The sequence below is a fragment of the Grampus griseus genome (genome assembly GCF_964374135.1).
Source record: "Grampus griseus genome assembly, chromosome: 2".
Lineage (NCBI taxonomy): Eukaryota > Metazoa > Chordata > Mammalia > Artiodactyla > Delphinidae > Grampus > Grampus griseus.
Genome location: NC_139018.1, coordinates 173424114 through 173441825, shown reverse-complemented (window position 1 = coordinate 173441825; position 17712 = coordinate 173424114). Strand labels below are relative to the sequence as shown.

The 17712-nt window shown below is 36.2% G+C and overlaps 1 protein-coding gene across 1 annotated transcript in view; it reads right to left on the bottom strand.

The window, feature by feature from the left end:
• Nucleotides 1–268: 268 nt before the first annotated feature.
• The window catches only part of KIF5B (kinesin family member 5B), a 44141-nt gene continuing 26697 nt past the window's right edge, over nt 269–17712 (bottom strand). The window contains exons 15-26 of the mRNA XM_082648167.1: nt 17264–17407; nt 11900–12088; nt 11134–11251; nt 10522–10587; nt 10322–10427; nt 9467–9568; nt 8390–8450; nt 8210–8281; nt 7963–8067; nt 6823–7039; nt 6135–6251; nt 269–2725 (exon numbers count right to left, since the gene is read on the bottom strand). Of these exons, the coding sequence (XP_082504293.1) occupies nt 2709–2725; nt 6135–6251; nt 6823–7039; nt 7963–8067; nt 8210–8281; nt 8390–8450; nt 9467–9568; nt 10322–10427; nt 10522–10587; nt 11134–11251; nt 11900–12088; nt 17264–17407 (1314 nt within the window). The 3' untranslated portion in view covers nt 269–2708. The remainder of the gene's footprint in view (nt 2726–6134; nt 6252–6822; nt 7040–7962; nt 8068–8209; nt 8282–8389; nt 8451–9466; nt 9569–10321; nt 10428–10521; nt 10588–11133; nt 11252–11899; nt 12089–17263; nt 17408–17712) is intronic.

Genomic DNA, 17712 nt, shown 5'->3' with positions numbered 1-17712 from the left:
AAGAATAACACGGTGAAGTGTCCTCATCACGTATCAGGCTACACTGATGTAAAATAACATAAGGGAGGCTGATGGTTCATCTCTAGCTCTTAATTCTTCAGCCTACATATTTAATACTTGATGTCCAAAGCGTATGCAATACATTAGGAGACAAAGTACACATGAATATAATGACATATTAGTCACTGTTCTGTCAAGAAAGAAGGCCACTTGGTCACGTAAAATCAACCTAATACGTCACTGAATTGAGTTTAAGAAAGTCATGACATTCCAAAAAATGTTTTCCTCTTTATTTGAACACAGAAGACATTTACAGCATGCAGGTTAGCTATAATTACATGGCGCCTTCCCAAACCAATTATCTTTGAATGTATCTTCAAGCACTGAAAAGAAACCAACACATTCCACAGGTGGACTCAGACTCTTTTCTATCACCTCCTGTCAAATTGAGAGTTATGCACAGTAGTTTTCTTAAATTAGGCAAATAATTTAATTGATCACCATGAATAAATATTTTTATTTCACTGAGTTTCTCTTCTGAACCATTTATCAATACCACTCAGAAGAACATTAATATAGTCAGTCAAAAATAAAAGACACTGCAAATTGAAATAAGTGTCAATGTTCCAAATGATCAGAAATTTTCATTTGTAAGAGTAAATGCTGTGTTTAATGACCTACCATAGCAAAAGCAGTTCAGTGAAAACAAATTTAGGAAATTCTCTGTACATGTTGTGAAAGTTTGAAATTATAAATAGAAAAGAACCATTAAGATATTTTAAAAACCCTAGCACTGTATACTCTGAACCACATGCTAGTTACAATTCATCGTTTGTTACATAGTACCAATACCATGATGTATCTTATAAGAATGAAACTACCATATTCAGACAAAAGAGAGAAAAAAAATTCTGCTTCATCTAAGAATATTGCCCAAAAAGCAAGCTTTCGTTTGAAAACAAAATACAAATGTCTACGTGAATGCAGCCAAACATTTCTCCATTTAGAAAACTATCATCACAAATAGGTGGCAGCACTTTTTTTCAGTGAACTGCCCTGCTTCAATCTTGCTGCTCTACAAGGTTTCATCTCAATTTTTGGAGTGTTTCTTTTGATCATTCCTAAAAACAATACAATCATTTGTAAGGTTGCAGATCGTAACAGCAAGGATTTTTGACTGTTAAAAAAATAAATTTATCTTTTAAATCAAAACTATTATAAAAGTGGAAATTGCAACAGTTAAGGAAATAGAAAAATACGCCAATTATGATCTGAGTCTTCTGACTACGGCTCCAAATTTAATACAAATATCTGTATATAAAACTTTTTCGAAAAGTTAATTCTGCCACCCAGATCCTAACAGAACTTTCCAACTTTCTCTTCTGAGTAACCTTAAATCCCCATTCTCTGCAAATTTCTGCTAACACAGTTGCAGTTACCCACCCCCAACTGATGAAGCACATATTGAAATCTCTTCCCCTGTTAACTTTTATAGCTTCTAAAACAAACTGCTGACTTAGTTTAATCATCTGAGGAAGAAGAACAGGTACACTTAGCAACAAAATTACCAGCTACTGCCAACAAAATAATTTATTTGAGGATTGTTAGTGACTTGCAAATAATTTACTACTTCTAGACTAAACAAGAAATAAATTATAGTGTTATGACTTAGTGTACCAGGTAAAAAAACCTCAGGGATTTCAGACCAAAATTTAACCTATATATTTATAAATTTACCATATATTTGTCTTGTCCTTCCACATTTTTTCTCAATTTCCATAGGCTATAAATTTAGATCAAACAATACGGTACTAACAATATAAAATTATGTTTAATCCTATAATATCTTAGTTCACTTCACTATAGTAAGATGACAAATCATTATCCATCCAATTCTTCTATTAATTAGTGGGCTCACCAAAACAAAGCAGGGTGTTTCCATTCCATCAATCTATGTGGATTAAAGCACTGGGAAGAACAGAAATAAATTCCTTTTCCAAACTCTCCTTCTTAAACAAAAGCAGAAGATTTGCTTTTGATATTGTAAAGTATTTCTATTCAGGATAATTCAAGAACAGTCGTTTCATGAGATAAGTAAGTAGCCTTGCTCAGTCTCAAATGTCTAGTTGGGCAGTTTTAAAGGTTTCAGTGCTCAAAGAGTAGTTTTCAGAAGCAAACTTCAGAGATGATACAGATAATTTTTAACTCCGAAGTCATTTCAAGGGATTTTAAGGTACAGTACTGACCTGATTTAATTTGTGGGCATGTAGTGTTATAAGTGGTAAAATTTAAGACATTTAATCTAAAGGTTCCATTTCCCCTAAAATATTGTTTTAATAAGAAAAGAAAAACAACAAGCAGTAGCAGCTAGGTAACTTAAACTGAGATTAAAAAATAAACACAAAAAAACAAGTACAAAAAGCACAGTCCTGTATGACACAGTTAGGTTGGCACAGTGAAGACTAAATTTAAGACATGAAAGACAAACTGTGTAATAAATAGGGCCACAGTTGTAAACTGTCGTTTTTCCCTTCTAAGACACCAAAATTGCACTCTAGTTGTGTTGGGAAGCAGCAGAGTTTACGAGAAGAGAGGGCAGGAAACAGCTGTACAGGCCAGGTACAATTTATACACTAAAAAAAGGTTATAATTCTAAAGTTCCCAAGGGATACAGGCTATAGTCATTGATATAATGTCCTCTTCATACTTCAATTACTTTTAACACCTGAAGATGGAAGAAAGCACAGAGAAAAATATTTTTATTTATACAAAACTTGTGTTTGAGATAATCATGAAAAGAATTAAATAAGATATACTAATGAGTTTAAAAACATTTAGCCAACAGCTTTGACCATTTTCCCCAAAACTGAAAAGATGGCAACATTAAATGACTGAATTTTTCCTTTTATATGCCTCCTAAGCAGAGCCATTTAGGGACAGTACAATATTGAAAGGAGGTCACCCTGCATGTTTTTACTCCCCGCAAGAGCTATGAGTGAGCGGATGTGTAAGTTAGATTTTTTTAAAAAAGAAAAAGATGATTAATAAAATGGCAGCCAGTAGGCAGTGGCAGTGACATGAAGCCAAGGACCACTAACTAACTAGCAATGTTACACACATGGTAGCTGTAAGAAACAAAACGGGGTCGGGTAGGGATAAGCAAGAGGTCCATGTGGTGGGGAAAGTGACAGTGAAATAAACAATCCCAGGGACTTCCCTGGCAGTCCAGTGGTTAGGACTTGGTGCTTTCACTGCTGTGCCCCGGGTTCAATCCCTGGTCTGGGAACTAAGCAGCTGCAAGCCGAGCGGGTGTGGCCAATAAAATAAAATAAACAACCCCAGCAGCAGGTGTCACCTAGAGGCATCCCGTGTTCAGCTGCCTATTTGCCTCCGTGTTTATTAGAAAACCTCCACCTGTCCAAAGCATTACACAGTTAGAAGAACCAGCCATGTAAAACTGGGTACTGAAAGTATCAGTATCATTCATACATTGCCATCTTTTCCCAAAATAAACCCAGTGTTTTGAAATGTTTTTCTTAATAATTAAAAAATAATTTAAAAATCTCTACAAAGTATCTAATTTTTTCAACAATTTATCACTTATGTAGATCATATACTCCTCAATCATGGGTTAAGAATGATCGATGCAAGACTTTAAAAAATAATAACCATTATCCTTTGGACCAGCAATGAAACAAACCTGTAAGTGGTTATACTTTTATAGTTACTTCAAGTCTTGAAAACCTGGGTTAGCCAGGTTAGCCATCTCCCTCATGTGCTTAAGTGCTGTCATGACACTGCGATCAGCATTCTACTTTCAAGCTAAAATAACAAAGGCCATGGACTATCCTCTCTGCAAATGAGACAGGAGTTCCAAGTTCACATGTGAATTTTAATGTGAGGACAATATCCAAAACGGATAAACTTTTACCTGTATTTATAATTATCTTTTGAAAACTGCCCAGCTCCACTTCCAGAAAAGGCAGCTCACATCTACTCAGCACCCGTGCTGTACTAGGTAATGACATCTTAACTTGCGTAATTCTCAAGAATGGCTTTCATTTTATTAGTAAAGGGGCTCAACAAGTTATTAATCCAAAGGGGGAAAAACAGAGGCCATCTCTTAATTGGCAGGAAAACTCCTGTAATGTCTGCTGATGTGACACAATATTAAACACGTATCACCCACGGTGTAGTCTGTAAACATGTTTGAAAGAATCCAATAAATGCTTCTAATAAACAGGGAATAGAGGAACAAGGCAACTACACACAGAAACAACCGAACACATCCGAGGAGGCATATGCTCAAGGACACTGGCCTAGTCTATTCAGTAAGTCAGTGTCATTAGAAAAGGGGGGGTGTTACTCTAGATTACAAGAGACTTAAGGGGAATAACCGCATGTAAACATCAGTCCTGGGTTACTCCCTGGTGTAGACAAACCAGCTGTAGAAGACTTAACCACAAATAAATAATTAGAAAAATCTGAATATGGATTGGTATAATACTAGAAATGTTTTGTCACGTGTGATAATGTTATTGTGGTATGTAGAAAAATGTTTTATTTCAGAGATACATTAAATAGGTCATAAATCCGTAATTTACTTTTACACTTAAGAATTTTTAAAGAATTTTAAAAGGAGTCAAAACGAGACAAATTAACTGTTAAAAAGTAACTTGCTCAAGCTCATAAAAGTAGAAAAATCAGGACGCAAACTTAGATGGGACTCCAATATCTGTACTCTTTTCACTGTATCAATCCTCTACCGTGTGGACAAAAAACTATATTAAATTTATGGAAATATGATTCCTCCAGAATACTGCATAATTTTCCACTCAAACTGAGAGCCAATGTTATGCAAAAATGACAAAGTAAAAAGCAGGATTAAAATAAACTGACTTTAGTACTGTTAGAAACAAAGCCAGTCCCTATCTCAGAGTTATCTACTGCTTTTAGTTTCCAAACCACCTACACACTTGGGATTTGCTGAAGAATTTAATCTGAGTTCCTGTCATATGATAAAATATTAGGCAGCTATAATCAGTCATGCTGTATAATATTATATTATACATATTCATGCTGTATAAGAATATGTTCAGAATATACTGCCAAGTTAAAAAAAGCTGGCTACAAAGTAACATATATAGAATAGCGTAGTATGTTGGTACTATGTTATATTAGAATGTTTACTAGACACTTCAAACTTTCTAATTTAGAAGTTATAATATGTAAAGAAAGCTCCAGACGGATATATACAATATATCGGGTGGTGCCTCTGGATGACATTTATCTTCTTGATAATTATCTTTGTGAAAATTCCTCATCCCCCTACAGGGAACAGATATTACTTGTATTTAGAAAGAAACAACAAGAACTCATAAATCAGTTAGAAAAACCACTCACAACAGGTAAGTGGGAAAGGACACAGAAATAATTCATAAAAAACATACGTATATAAGTGGGCCAATAAATATACGAAAAAATCCAAATTCATTAATAAATCAATGAGACGCTTATTTTAGCCTATTAAATTAGAAACTTAAAAACTATTAATACTCAGTACTGGCAAAGATGCAACAAAATGCAGTGTCCTTGGCTAAATACAATTTGGTGCAGTCTTTCTGAAGAGCAGTGTGTCAGTATGTGTCAGGAGTCTTAAAAGCGTTCACTTTCCCATAACTCCACTTACGGGAACCTTCTGGAAACAACCTGAAAGTGAGGAGGCACAAGACGATGCTTCATACTTCAGATTTCATACATGGAAATTGCAACGTTGGAAAATTTCAAGTATGGAAAAACTGACATAATTAAATGTCCAGTAAAAGTTATAAACCATGGTATATTCATCAGACAATAGCCAGAGCTTTGAAAAATGACCCAATATTACGTTAAAAACAGTAAGAGCACAAATTTGAATATACATATAGTATGATCTGAACTATGAAAAAACTAGACGAAATCTTGCTAAGTTACTTTTACAATCCCATACATTATGAAGAAATCGTAACACTACTGTGAGAATCCAAAACACTGCTTAGCCACCAACGGCTGAACATCCCCACGGACAGCTGCGACTCGGAAGCCAGCCAGAGAGCACAGACCCGAGGGCGCCGCGTGAGGCCACGCCTGCTCACCTCCTCCGCCTCGCACGGCCGCCGGCGGGCCGTTCTGCACAGGTGCGCCTCCCCCACGAACTGCACTGGGATGAGCCGGAGAAGCTGCCGGATGTTGCCCAGGACGAATAGGTTTAGCTGGGATGAAAAACAAACACTGACTTCAGAACAAATAACACACAACCCCAATGACTCGTTAAGTGTCTTTTCTTATTTACAACAAATTCCCAAATGTCTTGTTTTTCTTTGCCTTCTTGTTTCTCAGTGAATCCCTCTATCTCTCTTTTTCTTTTTCAGTTACATCCTTTTCTCCAGGACCTATACAATCCTTAGCCTCTTAAAAACCTTATTCCTGCATCAATGCCTAGCAATTAAAGCATGAAATACCGTGCAAGACATTTTCTTGCAAGTCTCTTCTTGCTTTCATAACATCGCTCTACACAGCTGCTCCTACACCTGACCAGTCTTGCTTGTCTAGTTCTGATTTATCTCCTTGTCCTGTTAATTAAGGTGGCTATTCCTCAATGCTCTGCATTCCCAACAATGCCACTCTGGTAAATTAGAAAATACAGACAAAAACCACTGTGACATCACATAACAAATCAATCAGATTACATTCTCAAGTAAATAAAAATATTCAAACCAAAGCAAGGTTTAAAGGTTTTTTTGTTTTTTTTTTGGTTTAAAGGTTTTATTGTGTCCTACTAACCAATTTGTGCAGAATGCCCTCTTCTGGCCATATTCTTTGACCTGACTGCTTCCTTTATACGATCTACTTCCTGCTGATAGCGTTTGCGATCGCGAGATGCATTTTCTTTGGCCTCTTTCAGTGCCGACTCCAAAGCTTTCACTCTCTCAGCTGTAGCTCTGAGTCGCTTTTCCAGCTTAGGAAGCTCACAGCGAAGATCTGCGTTATCACGTACCAGCTAAAGGTATATAGGAAAAATAAGGATTCTGACTTTAACAATGATTTGAAAAAACAGAAACATTTCATAATTTCTCTTGAAAGAAAAACTACATTTTATACTAAGGTTTTTCTCACTTAGCTAATTTAAATAATTTAGACAGCAACAAAGAATACATATACCCATAAATATCATCCTCACATACGTTTCTCCCCAAAATATAACTTCATTCAATACTGGGGGATTGGGGAGACTGTTCTTTTTCCCTATGACAATATGCTACAACACTGTGTTAGGTCTCTTCATTAAGATACTAATCTGGTGGAAACAAATACCTTTTTAGATACAGCAAGATCCACAATTACACATAAACTTGGCAAGTCCCTTAATAAGCACTGCAAGCAAGAAAGGCTAAAATTCCCTTAACCTCACTCTACTGCAAACATCAGGTTTCTAGTAACAAAGACATACAATAAAGTATGCCAAGAAACTTAAGAAGTAAGTAACTGAATCACGTATCAAGCCTTAATAAAAAATAAGCAAAAAACCCCACAGTAAGCATTACTTAAAAAAAAAATATGAACTCCCTCATTATTGTAGTATTTCAGACTCTGGGGCATTAAATGTATAAAGATCAAAAAAAAAGGGGGGGGTATTTTAACTCAAAGACTTGTCTTCCAGAGATTTAAAAATGACCATGAATAAATTAAGAAAACTAACAGACCTGAAACCCTACAAAGAAAACAACACGTTTTCATTGACCTCTTGCTAAAGGCTGTTAGGAATATTAACTCCCATAAAAACTGCTAGTTGTTTGTTTCTACATTTGCGTGATAAAATAATGGAATGGCTCAGGGTATGAAAATCCTTAGGACTCTGAAGACTCAGATACATGCCACTCCTCAGATTTTATTGCAGCGAACACAAAACATTCTCCTTGTTACCTGTTTGTGGACTTTGGTGAGTTGTTCAAGATTATTCTCGAGAAAGGAGATTTTTTGCTTCTGAGCAGCACTGCCTCCGGTGTCGTCCGAATCAACCTCGGCGCTCTAGAGAAGACGGGCAAGTGCTATGAGACCAAGTAAGGGTAACGCTTACCTCCCCACTCTTATGACAGTGTGAGGCTACTCCACTCAGAATGCAATTAGACACAGTAAACACAGTAACACCGACCCAGTATTATTTTATTACCTTTTTAACCCTGGTGGCCAGGTCCTGAACAAAGAGCTTCCGCAGGTTGTGTAAAGTCTGAAGTTCCTTCGCCTTGAATTAAGAAAGCAGTATTTTTAGAAGTAGGTCTTCAAACTGAGTAACTAGGGGAAGAACCCATTAAATATTCCCCAATCCTATTTATATCCAAGTTTTACTTACCACCGTCTCCTCCAAACCCTTCAGGTCTTGTCTCGCTTGTTCTCGTCTATCTTGCATAACCCTAAACAGTGGAAGAATATACAAATACATTTTCAACTTTGAGTCCGTAAATTCTATATTTAGCAGAAATATTGAATCAAATGTTTTTATCTGACAGGATCAATGCTTACAAATAAGTAAAAGATTATCATAGAAAAAAAAAAGATCATCATAGTTTTAAAAAACAGCTTACCAATGTTGTATCTTTCAAAGAAATTTCTATATGCCTTGTAATTTTCTAAATCTATGGTTTATTAGAAAAAAACTGTCCTAATATAGCAATGGAAGCGATGAAAGAAAACATGGCAGAATTCAAGTAATAAGGAGAGGTTCTTTTTATATTTTAAGAATATGCATTATCATATAGCATACTGATCTTTATCCAAAATAATTCTGATTAACTGAAAATTACAGAGATTATAAATTATTGCAGACTAAAACATTTTATGCATTTTAAGTTAACGTTACTCTAAACAAAATTATGGCTGAGATTCAGCAGAATTGTTAAAAAATCAACTCTGAGCTGGTCCTGTGGGTGTGCCCATCCTAACCAACTGTTCCTTTATAAATTGTCTCTGATAAATTCAAGGTATGTGAAAGTTATAATCTTGAGTTTTCTACCTGCTCAGATTATAGAAAACTGTGTGTTGACTATACTTTTAGTCAGTAAATAAAAAAAATAATAAATGGCAAAAACCTCTGTTCAAAAGGCAAGGCTAAAACAATAATGGTCTTTTATTTATGCAAGATCAAATCTGACAAAAATTCCGTTTTTGTGGCAGATCCTGAAATCTTCTAAATTACCAAATGTCATGTTTTAGGTGATTACCAGTGAAATATTAAGACCTGGCTTTCACTAAAGTACAAGAAAGTATTGCAAGTTTTTAGGTATAAATCAAACCAACTCAGAGGGTTTAAGGAAAACACCCTTTAGCCTACACGAAGTGAAAACTTTATCCACTGGATATTTCTGAGAGTACTGCCAGTAACTCTCGCATCTAGCTTTCACTTTTATACTTGAACCAAGGCTCTACTCACGTAAGTTCACGTAGCTTTCTGCTTTTGTCCTGCTCCGTAGCTTTCAGCTTCTCGTGCTCCGCTCTCAGGCGCCCTTGCTCTAATGCCATCTTCTGGTTCTGGCTGACAAAGTAAAAACCTCGCAGCATCAACATCCCCATCTTCTAGATGTTCCCATTAAAGCTTTCCAACTCTCCAATTCCACAGTCTCACCATTCAAACATGGCAGGCCTCCTCTGTTAGGATGTGACCCCCAGCAGCAAAGAGGACTGGGCTACGTTCAGCCCACAGTACTTTTTATACTTTGGTTTGAAACCATAACTTGATTTTGTATCTTTCATCTCCCTGAATTCTTATCCCTAAATCCATTAACAATAAGCCCCATGTCCCAAACTTTGCCATCGTTTTTTGTTACTCTCCTCTGGTTCCTACTCAAATCATGATTTGGTCACAGATCTCAAATTTCTATAAATTCTGTGCTATACGCATATGGTTCTGGAAGTAGGAAAATGTGTCCCAGAAAAATGGAGACGATAACTCCTATTAAAACACACACTTCTAAAATCCACAATTTCCAATAAAGTTTTTCTCAGTTAAGAATATTTTTTAAAAGTTAAGGAAATGATTCGGAGGAGACAGTAGTATCTATTTGTAATAATGGCTGAAGTTGGGAATTCTTTACTTTTTACTGAATATTTACATCAAAAGACCTAAGACATTTTTCCAAAATTTCCTATGGAACTTAGAAGTTCCACTCATAAATGAAAAGATTCTTCATTTTCAAGTCAAAAATTGTTTCAAAGAAAAATGCAGGTTTCTAATAAGGATATACTGTCCACCAGTAGTTTCTGCTATCTCAGAGGAAAGCATACTTACTCTTGAAGATCAGTGATAAGTTTTTCTTTTGCCTCGACTTCATCTCTCAAACTACTGATCTGTTTTTGATGTGTTTCTCTGTGGCTTTGGATCTGCTGTTCAACGGCTTGCTAAAATCATTGGGGGAAAGATATTACGTCAGATTACTCAAGATTAACAAGGATGAATGAAAACTGTGAGGATCCAATGCTACGTCGAACTTGCCTTGACTTCATTTGCAGTCTGAACTTTATTCAAATGCTCCTTTTCCATTTCATGCACCTTCTCTGTTTGGGTGGGGAGAGAAAACAGAAGAGAGGAAATGGGCCTTAGAGTTCTTGATATAAACCAAGGGGCAAATGGGTTTTATGAGGCTATGTTCCTTAACAGTACTCGACTTTAAATTATCCAAATGCCAAACGGTAAATCTTGCTCTCTATGCTCAAGACATACTGACTTGTAACTTTATATTCTTTGTGTTTCCTTTTACTTTCTTTGCCTTCCTTTACTTTCTTTGCCTGACACACACACACACACACACACACACACACACACACACACACACACACACACACACACACACACACACACACACACACACACACACACCACTTTATAACTTTGTGGGAAATTCCTAGACTGGCCACTTGAATATTCAAACACGATTTCAAAAATATGTTTCAAAGCCACATTAAAATGTGTTATTTGTTTACTATTCCAAGTTACCTGTATTCCTACTAATCTCTATCAGTGTGAATGTTGACTACAATTATACTAAAGTAGGTAATAACTTACAACAGAGATATGACTCATAAATAACCGGAAGTGAGTACCTTGTGCTCGAAGCTGGACTAGTTCTTCACTGAGGGAATCCACAGACTCCTCCAGCTGTCTTTTCTTTTGCTCCACATTTTGAAGGTATTCAGTCAATGATCTGATTTTGGCTTCATGCTTTTGGGAAAAATATACTGCTATGAGGTGGAATAAAATCTCTGACACATACTTTGTTGTCCAGAATATTTGAAAGTAAGCAAGTTTTATCGACATTGTCTAAACATATAATACATTTACAGAATAAGATATTTAAACCTAAAATGTTCAGGGGCAAGATTTACAATGATAAAGAATTTAATCAATGAAATGGTCATGTGTACAAGTTTTTAACACTTATAAAATAAGGCACTAAAGGCTGACATATGAGATAATATTCTTACTGTTATCTCCAACTAACATTATTACCCTCATCCCTCCTGCTACAATTCCTACCTTGGTGAATGGTCTCACCCACTTAGTTGCCAAAGCCACAAAATCAGCCCCGCATTTTTATTCACCCTAGAATCCTTCTAGATTCTTCAATAGTCACATCAGTCACAGCTCTCTAGTAAATTCCCATACATAACATACACGTTACCAAATATGACCCACTTAAATCATGCATGTTATTTTACTGCAGCTAGAGTAAGAAAAACTAATTGAATTAACCTCTTAATGTTGTTACTCAAAATAACCTACGGAAGGTCATTTTTAGTAACATGTTTACAATAGATAAACTTTACACGCGGCTGTTCAGGAATGAGGACCCTGCTCTGCGGCGCGTACCTGGGAGATGCGAAGCTGGCACGCCGCCAACTCCTTCTCATTTTCTTCCACTTTTCTGCTGCTCTCAGTCTGTGTGCTTTCTAGCTGTCTGCAGCGCTTCACCATGGTTTTCACTTCTGACTTCATTTTGCTAATGTAGAGCCTTGCGACAGTGAACTCTTCATCTATCATGCCAGTTCCCTCAGGCTGCTGTGAGAAAAAGGGAAACAGAAATGAAAGACAGAAATGTCTAGTTAGTGTTTACCCAATTAGACTCTAAAATCTTAAAACAAAATTAAATATTTTAATACTACTCAACATTTGTAGGAAGTCTGGAATTTTTTATTAAATATTGTTTTTAATAAAGGGTGAGTAAAGCAGAGCTTGATTTTTGCCTTCCTTACTTTCTAAAACTTAAAGTTAATACATGCCTACAAGGAAGATGGATGTAAGCGTAAAAACAAACAAACAACACTAATGAACCCTGCCTCTTTCAATTTTTGGATTTCCTCCTCAAAGGCCCGCTACAGTAAATTCACTGTTAATCATGTATATGTCCAGTTCAAAACTTAACAAATAATGATGTTTAGGTGGCAGGGAAATGATGACTTTTAAGTTCTCCAAGGAGGAACTGTGGTCAGTGTACATTCCTTAGTAACTTTCATTACAAAATTCCAGTATAATACTCAGTGTCAAAAATAAGGAGTTCAGGGGAATTCCCTGGTGGTCCAGTGGTTAAGACTCAGCACTTTCACTGCTGGGGCATGGGTTCAAGCCCTGTTCAGGGAACTAAGATCCTGCAAGCTGCACAGCACGGCAAAAAAATAAGAGCTTTTTGACCTTCCTGCTAAAATCTGGAGCAAGACAAGACACTCTCACCAATTCTATTCAACACAGTATTGGAAGTTCTAGCCAGAGCAATCAGACAAGAAAAAGAAGTAAAAGGTATCCAGACTGGAAGGGAAGAGGTAAAACTGTCATTATATGTAGATGACATGATATACACTATATACAGAAAACCCTCAAGACTCCACACAAAAACTACTAGAATTGATAAATGGAATTCAGCAAGGTAGTTGGATACAAGATAAACATATAGAAATTGGTTGCATTTCTTTAGACTAACAATAAAACACCAGAAAGGGAATGTAAAAAAACCAGTATCTTTTAAAATTGCACCAAAAAATTAAAATACTTAGGAATAAACCTGACCAAGCAGGTAAAAGACTTAACTGCCAAAGCAATCCTGAGGAAAAAGAAAAAGGCAGGAGGCATAACCTTCCCAGACTTCAGACAATACAAAGTACAGTAATCAAAACAGCATGATACTGGCACAGAAACAGACATATGGAGCAATGGAAAAGAACAGAGAGCCCAGAAATAAACCCACACAACTATGGTCAATCACACAGCTTTGACACATGAGGCAAGAATATACAATGGGAAAAAGACAGTCTCTTCAGCAAGTGGTGCTGGGAAAGTTAGACAGCCACATGTAAATCAATGAAGTTAGAATACTCCCTCACATCATACACAAAAATAAACTCAAAATGGCTTAAAGACTTAAACATAAGACATGACACTATAAACCTCCTAGAAGAGAACATAGGCAAAACATTCTCTGACATAAATCGTACCAATGTTTTCTTAGGTCAATCTCCCAAGGCAATAGAAATAAAAGCAAAAATAAACAAATGAGACCTAATCAAACTTAAAAGCTTTTGCACAGCAAAGGAAACCATAAACAAAATGAAAAGACAACCTACGGACTGGGAGAAAATATTTCCAAGTGATGTGACTGACAAGGGCTTAATTTCCCAGATATACAAAACAGCTCACACAACTCAATATCAAAAAAACAAACAACCCAATCAAAAAATGGGCAGAAGACCTAAACAGACATTTCTCCAAAGAAGACATACAGATGGCCAAAAAACACATGAAAAGATGCTCAACATCATGAATTATCAGAGAAATGCAAATCCAAACTACAATGAGGTACCACCTCGCACCGGTCAGAATGGCCATCATTAAAGTCTACAAATAACAGATGCTGGAGAGGGTGTGGAGAAAAGGAACCCTCCTACACTGCTGGTGGGAATGGAAATGGCTGCAGCCACTATGGAAAACAGTATGGCAGTTTCTCAAAAAATTAAAAACAGAGTTGCCATATGATCCAGCAATCCCACTCTTAGGCATCCCCTTGTGGTTGCCAAGGCGCAGGAGGGGAGAGGAGTGGGAGTTTGGGATTAGCAGATGCAAACCATTATATGTAGAACGGAAAAACAAGATCCTACTGTAGCACAGGGATGTATATTCAATATCCTGTCATAAACCATAATGGAAAAGAATATGAAAAAGAATGTGTGTGTGTGTGTGTATATAAGTGAATCACTTTGGTGTACAGCAGAAATTAACACAGCATTGTAAATCAACTATACTTCAATTAAAAAAAAGAGAGGAAAAAAATAAGGAGCTTGAGAAGGAAGAAATAAACCTGTCTTTGTCTGCAGATGACACGGTTGTTTAAATGTAACATAGTATGTGTAAGATCCAGATGACAAAAGAAATCAAAGAAGGACTACATAAATGGGAGACGGTCCATATTCATGGATAGAAGACTCAATAATGAGATGTCAGTCTTTCCCAACTTGACCTATAGATATAATATAATCTTAATCAAAGCCCCTCCAAGTTATTTTGTAGATATTGACAAAGTGATTCTAAAGTTTAAATGGTAAGACCCTGAATAGCCAACATAATATTAAAGAACAACAGAGCTGGAGGACTGATGCCACCCAACTTCAAGACTTACTATAAAGCTAGTAATCAAGATGATGTGGTATTGAAAAAAGAACAGAAAAATAGGTCATTAGAAATGAATGGAAAGCCTAGGAATAGACATACACAAATACAGTCAATTAATCTCTGACAAAGGGAATTCAATTCAATAAACTGTGCTGGAAAAACTAGTCATCCACATGTAAATACAGAAAAATTTAATTTCAGAAAAATTAACTCCAAATGGATCATAAACCTAAATGTAAATACAAAACTAAAAAACTTCTGGAAGATAACACAGGAGAAAATCTAGGTGACCATGGGCTTGGAGATGAGTTTTTAGACATAACACCAAAACCACAATCCATGAAAGAAAAAAACTGGTAAGTTGGACTTTGTTAAAATTAAAAACTTCTGCTCTACAAAAGACACTTAAAAAAATGAAAAGATAAGCCAGACTGGAAGAAATATTTGCAAAACACATACCTGATGAAGGACTATTATCCAAAACATACAAGGAGAACTCTTAAAACTGAAGGTAAGAAAACCAACAACCAAATGCAAATTAAAACAACAATGAGGACTTCCCTGGTGGTGCAGTGGTTAAGAATCCGCCTGCCAGTGCAGGGGACACAGGTTCGAGCCCTGGTCGGGGAAGATCCCACATGCCGTGGAGGAACTAAGCCCATGCACCACAACTACTGAGCCTACACTCTAGAGCCTGCGAGCCACAACTACTGAGCCTGAGTGCCACAACTACTGAAGCCCACGCGCCTAGAGCCCGTGCTCTGCAGCAAGAGAAGCCACCCAATGAGAAGCCCGGGAACCGCAACCAAGAGTAGCCCCCGCTCGCCGCAACTAGTGAAAAGCCCACGTGCAGCAACAAAGACACAAGGCAGCCAAAAATAAAAAATAAATTAAAACAAAAAACCCGCACAACGAGATAATATCACATATCTGTTCGAATGGCTCAAACTAAAAAAACTGATGACCTCAAATACTGGTAAGGATGTGAATTAACAGAACTTTTATTCACTGCTGGATGGAACAAAAAATGCTATATAAGCCAGTTTGGAAGAGAGTTTGGGAGTTTCTTACAAAGCCAACATAGTCTTAACATATGATCTAGTGAACCATAATGTAAAAAACACAAAACAAGTAGAGCTCAAGCAGCACTTACTGATGTTTATTAACAGGACAAGAACTACATGCAAAACACAAAAATATCGAGGATCCTGTTTTTTGTTTTTTTTTTTAAAGAACCTATTTGCAAGGCTGACTTGTTTTCAAAATACTGTAATGGTTTAGTGAAAGAAGCAGTTTAGGTGTCAGGGTATCTGTACTATTATCACTCTGCCACTAGACATAAGCCAGTCTTACTCTTTATTTTCTCTATCTTTACCACTTTTTCACTTAAATTAAGATTATTTGAACATGAAATGGAAGGATTTTTCTAAAAACAAGTCACAAATCTACAAAGCAAATTTTGAACAACACCTTTCTAGTGTTCAGTAATATGAAGGAAATCTACTTTTTCATCCCAGAAGATTCCCACAGAGCTCGATCAATCTCACATTGCTTCACCATAAACAGGACAGGACAGGATGTTCAGACTGATGGGGAAGAAAGAGCAAGCCATGTCATCCAGCATTTAATAACAACACTTTGCTCTGTTTCGATGAGGTGAGCCAGCATTAAAAAAATGACATGATGACGAGAACGAAGGCCTGCCTCCATCAACAAACAGTAGCTCTGAATAACATCTAACAGAAGGAACGTGTGCTCCACAGCGAAAACTTTTATTTCATTTCCAGCTCTTGTTAAACGGCTGCTTAGTTGGTTCTCACTATAAACCCAAGTTTAAGTTTGGGTTTGTTACTATAACTAGACTTTACTTTGTTACTATAACTAGACTTTAATCAAAAAAGGAAGTCTAAACAAATACCTACTACAACATACAAATCTTTCACGTTATGTGTATGTTTTTGCAGTTAAGAGTCTTTGGTTTTTTGGTCTAAGTTTTAAAATCTACCAGGTCACAAATTTTTTTTTTACCACAAGCTAGTGCTAATATAACCAGTATTAGCACCCTGAAAAAGATTATTAGAAAAGAAAAAATAAGTGTGGCAAAATTTTGATTACTGATTAACTCTAAGGTTCATATTATTCTCTTTACTGTTATATGTTTGAAATTTTTCAAAATAAAGAGAGCGAGCATTAATTAGCAGTGCTCACCTTTCATCTTTTTAAATATTTAAAGCAATCAAATTCATTCACAGTTTACTCCTTGAGCTAATTTTCACTGTTGTTTCAATTACATACTTCCTGTGTGGTAATCTATTAACATAACTTCTAAGCACAAAACCTTTACAAAGAGGAAAAAAACAAACATGGGGTCCAAATAAATGCTACTTACCGAGCATGTCTCCCCAAGCACCCCTTATTCTCCCCCTTGTTCCTCGGCTATTTAAAATTAAGTTAATACCATCTACTACAAATGGCTGTTGTGAGGAGGAGATAATGGGTATGAAAAGAACTCTGTGAAAAATGAAAGTATGAATTGTGTAAAGATTATCATGCTTAATATTTGGTAATTACAGTTACCTTTACGTCGTTGTTTCCTACAGCAATCCCTATTTCTGCCAGGTCTTTCAGTAAAGATGCCATCATCTCCGCTGCTCGCTTTTTCTGGTGGTTGGTCATTTCCTTAAGTTTCTGAAGCTCAGCATCTATACTTGCTAAACTTGCCTAACAGAACCAAAACAAAAGGTACTGTTAAATCTATTAAATGAAAGATCAATTTAAATATTGACAGGTATTTCAAGTTTTCACCTAGTACTCACAAAACCATTATTTTCTGCTTTCATTTTCTTGAATTCTCTACTGAGTTCTGCGAAAGCTCCCAGCTCAAACTTAAAAAATATTTTAGGCCTAAGAGACCATGTAAAGTAGCTATATTGTAATTGCATTAAGGGCAAACAGTTTGTATTATTTCACTCATTTTTGAGATTGGATAATGTTTTCTACTTAGAAATGGAAAACTTCCAAATTAA